Raw genomic sequence first — 6,921 nt, forward strand, 5'->3', positions numbered from 1 at the left:
CCGATCCCAAATCCCCAATCCCGATCCCAAATCCCCAATCCCGATCCCAAATCCCCAATCCCGATGCCATTCATGCCATTCCCAAATCAAAAAATCTCCATCCCAAATCCCAAAAACTGATGCCATTCCCAATCCCAAATCCCACATCCCAAATCCCCAAATCCCAAATCCCCAAATCCCACATCCCAAATCCCCAGTCCCAAATCCTCAATCCCAAATCACCGGGCACCGTGTGGGACGCACTGCACGCCCCGGGACACGGGTGCGGCCCTGCCCAGCTGGGCCATGGCCCTCAGCAGCCCCATCTGCTGCCCATGGAACCATCCCAAATCCCAATCCCAAATCCCCAAATCCCAAATCCCAGTCCCAAATCCCCAAATCCCCAATCCCAAATCCCCAGTCCCAAATCCCCAAATCCCACATCCCAAATCCCCAGTCCCAAATCCTCAATCCCCAAATCCCCAATCCCAAATCCCCAGTCCCAAATCCCCAAATCCCACATCCCAAATCCCCAGTCCCAAATCCTCAATCCCAAATCACCGAGCACCGTGTGGGACGCACTGCACGCCCCGGGACACGGGTGCGGCCCTGCCCAGCCGGGCCATGGCCCTCAGCAGCCCCATCTGCTGCCGGATGGAGTGGTCCAGGTTGACGGTGACGCCGAGCAGCTGCCGCGCCTCGCCGGCGCCGAAGGGGAAATCCCGCGCCAGGAAGGCCTGGAAGAGCTCGGGGTCCGCGTCCAGGCTCAGCACTTTGCCCAGCGGCTGCCGCAGCGCGCTCAGCTCCCCGGCGTGCTCCTGGAACACGCTCCAGAGGGACCTTCCGGAATGTTCCGCCGCCGCGTGGCCCTGCCCGGCGTCCTCCAGGCACTGCAGCGTCCAGCTGAGGCGGCAGGGCCAGCGGTCGGCCAGCACCACCCAGGCGGCCGCGGCGCGCGGCGACAGCTCGGCCACGGCGCCGGCGCCGGCGGCGCGGTGCAGCAGCAGCCGCAGCGTGATGGGGATGGTGTTGACGATGCGCCGCACGTTGGCGCCGTTCTCCGGCAGGTACCGGCTCAGGACGTCCGAGGCGTCGTGGAGACACCGGAACGCCTCGTGGATCCACGCCACCGCCTCGGAGTCCGCCTCCTTCCAGCTGGGTGCCGGCGCGACCGCGCCGCAGCCGCCGCCGCCGCAGCCGCCGCGGGTTTTGGCGACGTTGTCGGCGATGATTCGGTACATGAGGTCCTCGCGCGTCTGGATGGCGGCGGCCACGCTGCGCAGGCGGGAGCGGGCGCCCATCTCGGGGATGGAGAAGGGCAGCGTGACGGCGCGGTTCAGGTACAGGTAACCGTTGTCCGCCAGCCCCTTCATGCAGCCCGTCTGCTCCAGGCACGGCACGATGACGCTGGGGTCCACGGCCAGCAGGAAGATGAAGGGCGCGTTGGCGTCCGACAGCAGCGTGGCCATGGCGTTGAAGACCCCGGCCACTTTCTCCGGGTAGCAGAGGTCCAGGCTGGTGATCTCCATCACCACGCGCAGCCGGCGGCGCTCGAAGACTTCCATGAAGGCCAAATAATCCACCAGAACCTCGACCTCCTCGCGGATCTTGCTCATGAACCCCAGCTGCCCGGCGAACCTGTCGCTGTTGGTCAAGCGCTCGATCTTCTTCTTCTCGCTGACCAGGAAGTTCTTGAGGATGGACAGCGCTCCCAGCACCAGCGAGGAGCCCGACAGCGACGCCACGGCGCTGCCCACCACCTTCAGAGCGTGGTGATCCTTGATGCCCGGCACCAGCAGCGCCACCAGCAGGATGGCGATGCCCACGGCCAGCACCAGCAGCAGCCCCCAGAGCCTCAGGCAGGTCCCTTTCTTCAGGATCCATTCCCGCTGCGAGAAGCCGGAGGCGAAGCGCGGCCGCGAGCCCAGCACGTGGAAGACGCTGAGCGGCAGCGCGCCGAAGTGCTGCCGCACGTGGTGGCACAGCGTGGTCACCAGCCCCGCCCAGAGCTTGTCGCAGCCCGCGAACTCCCAGGCGCTGAAGCGGATGAAGATGAACTCCAGGTTCTTCCTCCTCAGGTGGCCCTCGGTCACCACGGGCTCGTAGAAGGCCAGAAGCCACAGGGCCTCCAGCAGGCCCCAGCCGTGGGGGCTGCGGGGCTTGCGCTGGCCCCGGCGCAGCTCGGCCGCCTCGCGCTGCGCCATCTCCTCACGCATGAAGGCTGGCAACGAGGGATTGGTGGGATTTGGGGTTTGGGGTGGTTTTGGGGTGGTTTTTGGGGCTGGGTTGGGGTTTAGATTGGACAGGGCTTGCCTTGGGTTGGGTTGGGTTGAGTTCGGTTGGAATTTGGATTGCATTGGGTTGGGTTGGGTTGAGTTGGGTTGAGTTCAATTGGGTTGCGTTGGGTTGCGTTGAGTTCGGTTCGGTTGGGTTGGAATTTGGATTGCATTGGGTTGGGTTGGGTTTGGGATGGAATGCATGGGATGAGTTGGCATTTGGGATTTGGGTTGGTTTTTGGTGTGATTTTTGGGGTTGGGTTGGGGTTTAGATTGGATGGGGTTTGGGTTGGGTTGGGTTGGAATTTGGATTGCATTGGGTTGGGTTGGGTTGGGTTGGTTTTGTGATGGAATGCATGGGATGAGTTGGCATTTGGGATTTGGGTTGGTTTTTGGTGTGATTTTTGGGGTTGGGTTGGGGTTTAGATTGGATGGGGTTTGGGTTGGGTTGGGTTGGAATTTGGATTGCATTGGGTTGGGTTGGGTTGGGTTGGTTTTGTGATGGAATGCATGGGATGAGTTGGCATTTGGGATTTGGGGTGGTTTTCGGGGTGGGATTTGTGGTTTGGTATGAGTGGGATTGGATGGGATTGGGTTGAGTTGGGTTGGGTTGGGGATGGAATTCATGGGATGGGATGGGATTTGGGGTTTGGAGCGGGATTTGGGATTCAGGATGGGATTTGGGTTGGAATTTGGGATTGGGATGGTGTTGGGTTGGATGGGACTGGGGTGGGATTTGGGGTTGGGATGGGAATTTGGAACTGGGGTGGGATTTGGGCCTAGTATGGGATTTAGGATTGAGATGAGATTCGGGATTTGGGACTGGGGGTGGGATTTGGGCCTGAATTAAGGATTGCAATGAAATCTGGGACTGCGATGAGACCCCAAACCCTGAGGAAACAACACCGGGCACAGAAAACCCCAAATCCACCGCTCCGAATTCCCACATTCCCAAACAATTCCCAAACAATTCCCGACTAATCCGTGAGTTCCGGACGCACCGGTGACCTTGGCCAGCAGGGACTCGAGGCGGTGCCCGCAGGGCGCGTAGAACCCGACGGTGACGGGCGTGGCCGTGTGGCACAGCGTGCGCGACAGGCAGCGGCAGTAGATGTCATCCTCCGTGGGGGGCTCTGCGTTTGGGGTTTGGGGTCAGCATTTGGGTTTGGGGTCGGGATTTGGGGTTTGGGATGATTTGGGGTTTGGGGTCAGCATTTGGGTTTGGGGTCGGGATTTGGGGTTTGGAGTTTGGGGTTTGGGGTTTGGGGTCAGCATTTGGGTTTGGGGTCAGCACAGGCAGCGGCAGTAGATGTCATCCTCCGTGGGGGGCTCTGCGTTTGGGGTGTGGGGTCAGCATTTGGGTTTGGGGTCGGGATTTGGGGTTTGGGGTTTGGGGTTTGGGGTCAGGATTTGGGGTTTGGGATCAAGACAGGCAGCAGCAGTAGAGGTCATCCTCCATTGGGGGCTCTGCGTTTGGGGTTTGGGGTCAGCATTTGGGGTCAGGATTTGGGGTTTGGGATGATTTGGAGTTTAGGATTTGGGCTTTGGGATCAGCACAGGCAGGGGCAGTAGATGTCATCTTCCGTCAGGGGGCTCTGGGATTGGGATGATTTGGGATGATTTGGGGTCAGGATTTGGAATTTGGGCTTTGGGATTGGGACAGGCAGCGGCAGTAGGTGTCATCCTCCGTCGGGGGCTCTGCGTTTGGGGTTTGGGGTCAGGATTTGGGATTTGGGATTTGGGCTTTGGGCTTTGGGATTGGGACAGGAAGCGGCAGTAGGTGTCATCCTCCGTAGGGGGCTCTGGGATTGGGATGATTTGGGATCCAGATTTGGGATGCTTTGGGGTTTGGGGTCAGGATTCAGGATTTGGGGTCCGGCCGTACCTCGCAGCTCCGGGGCCGCTCCCTCGGCGGGGGCTCCGTGGGGACACGGCCGGGGGGACCCCCCCGGGCCCAGCCAGGCCTCGCTCTCCTCACACCCCCCCGGGGACAGCCCTGGGGACAGCCCTGGGGACGTCTCCAGGGACAGCCCTGGCCCCGAGGAGCAGCAGGAACCCTGCGGGGACAGGGACACTGTGGGGACATCACAGGGACACTTTGGGGACAGCCCTGGGGACAGCCCTGGGGGCATCACAGGGACCCTGCGGGGACAGGGACACTGTGGGGACACCTTGGGGACACCCTGGGGACAGCCCTGGGGGCATCACAGGGACCCTGCGGGGACAGGGACACTTTGGGGACACCTTGGGGACACCCTGGGGACATCACAGGAACCCTGGGGGAAAGGGACACCTTGGAGACACTTTGGGGACAGCCCTGGGGACAGTCCTGGGGGCATCACAGGAACCCTGCGGGGACAGGGACACCTTGGGGACATCACAGGGACACCGTGGGGACACCCTGGGGACAGCCCTGGGGGCATCACAGGGACCCTGGGGGACAGGGACACTTTGGGGACAGCCCTGGGGACAGCCCTGGGGGCATCACAGGGACCCTGCGGGGACAGGGACACCCTGGGGACAGCCCTGGGGACATCTCCAGGGACAGCCCCGGCCCCGAGGAGCAGCAGGAACCCTGCGGGGACAGGGACACTGTGGGGACACCTTGGGGACAGCCCTGGGGACAGCCCTGGGGACAGCCCTGGGGACATCACAGGGACCCTGGGGGAAAGGGACACTTTGGGGACAGCCCTGGGGGCATCACAGGGACCCTGCGGGGACAGGGACACCCTGGGGACACCCTGGGGACATCACAGGAGCCCTGTGGGGACAGGGACACCGTGGGGACATCACAGGGACCCTGTGGGGACAGGGACACCGTGGGGACATCCTGGGGACATCACAAACAACGGGAACCCTGAGAGGACGGGGACACTCTGGGGACAGCCCTGGGGACACCACAAACAATGGGAACCCTGAGGGGACAGGGGCACCTTGGGGACACTTTGGGGACATCACAGGGACCCTGTGGGGACAGGGACACCTTGGGGACACCCTGGGGACACCACAAACAATGGGAACCCTGAGGGGACAGGGGCACCTTGGGGACACCGTGGAGATCTCAGTCCCAATCCCATCCCGATCCCACCCATTCCTACCCGGGGCAGCTCCAGCGGCTCCGTCCCCATCCCTGTCCCCATCCCCGTCCCTGTCCCGGTCCCGTTCTTGTCCCCATCCCTGTCCCGTCCCCTCCCGGTCCCGTCCCGGTCCCTCCCGGGTTTATGGCACCGATCCCATCCCGATCCCACCCATTCCTACCCGGGGCAGCTCCAGCGGCTCCATCGCTGTCCCGGTCCCTGTCCCGGTCCCTGTCCCGTCCCCTCCCGTGCCTGGCCCGGATTTATGGCACCGGCACCGGCGATCCCGGCGATCCCGGCCAGGGAGGGGCGGCCGGGGCAGAAATTCCGGCTGAGCCCGGCCTGAGTCAGGGCCCAGCAATTCCCGCCCGGATCCGGCCCGGGAGGGGACAGCGGCGACAACGGGGACAAAGGGGACAAAGGGCCCGAGGGGACAGCGGGGACAGCGGGACCCGGGCCAGGGCCGCGCCCCCCGCGCTGGGGACGGTGCCAGCCCCGCTCGGTGACACCGGTGCGACATCGCCGCGGCATCGCGGTGGCACCGGCGTGGCACCGCTGTGGCATCGCTGTGGCACCGCTGTGACATCGCTGTGGCACCGCTGTGACATCGCTGTGGCATCGCGGCGGCAGCGCCACTTCCGGTGGCCGCTGCCAGAGGAACCTGCTGTGCCGGGCACAGGTGGCACCGCGGTGACAACGGCGCGGCCACACCCCGGCCCCACAGCCCGGCACCGGCACTGGGGCTGGGGTCACCTCGGGGGTGGCACCGGGGTCCCCAGAATGGGCCGGGGTAGGGTCCCCAGTGCCCCCAGGGTCCCCAGTATGGGCTGGGGTAAGTCCCCAGGGTCCCCAGTATGGGCTGGGGTAGGTCCCCAGTGCCCCCCAGTATGGGCTGGCACCAGTGTCCCCAGTATGAGCTGGGGTAGGTCCCCAGTGTCCCCAGTGCCCCCCAGTATGGGCTGGCACCAGTGTCCCCAGTATGGGCTGGGGTAGGTCCCCAGTGCCCCCCAGTATGGGCTGGGGTAGGGTCTCAGTGTCCCCAGTATGAGCTGGGGTAGGTCCCCAGTGTCCCCAGTGCCCCCAGTATGGGCTGGCACCAGGGTCCCCAGTATGGGCCAGGGTAGGGTCCCCAGTGCCCCCAGTCCGGGCTCTCCCGGTGTCCCCAGTGTCTCCATTGTCCCCAGTCCCGGTGTCCCCAGTCCGGGCTGTCCCGGTGTCCCCATTGTCCCCAGTCCCGGCTCTCCCGGTGTCCCCATTGTCCCCATTGTCCCCAGCCCGTTGTCACCGGATCCTGCGGGGGCGGGCTGGCACCGCTGGCATTTCCTCGCCACCCCAGGAGCGCCCGGCGTGGCACGTGTGGCAGCGGGGAGGGGGTGACACCCATGTCCCACATGTCCCCGTCCCCCGCCAGTGTCCCCAGTGTCCCGTGACACCCCCGCGTGTCCCCCTTTGTCACCCCCGTGTCCCCCCCATTGTCCCCTCGTGTCCCCCCCGTGCGTCCCCCCCAATCTGTCCCTCTTGTCCCCGCCATGTCCCCACTCTTGTCCCCCTCCTTGTCCCCCTTTGTCACCCCCGTGTCCCCCCCTTCC

At 64.2% G+C, this 6,921-nt stretch overlaps 1 protein-coding gene across 1 annotated transcript; it reads right to left on the reverse strand.

Annotated features, from left to right (window-relative positions):
- Nucleotides 1-536: 536 nt before the first annotated feature.
- On the reverse strand, nt 537-5,537 carry NKPD1 (NTPase KAP family P-loop domain containing 1). Its single transcript, XM_066569943.1, has 4 exons — nt 5,514-5,537; nt 4,141-4,312; nt 3,257-3,388; nt 537-2,200 (listed from the first exon to the last, which is right to left on the reverse strand). The coding sequence occupies exons 1-4, from the start codon at nt 5,535-5,537 to the stop codon at nt 537-539; spliced, it is 1,992 nt and encodes a 663-aa protein (XP_066426040.1).
- Nucleotides 5,538-6,921: the final 1,384 nt, after the last annotated feature.

The sequence above is a fragment of the Molothrus aeneus genome, unplaced genomic scaffold, assembly GCF_037042795.1.
Source record: "Molothrus aeneus isolate 106 unplaced genomic scaffold, BPBGC_Maene_1.0 scaffold_128, whole genome shotgun sequence".
Classification (NCBI taxonomy): Eukaryota; Metazoa; Chordata; class Aves; order Passeriformes; family Icteridae; genus Molothrus; species Molothrus aeneus.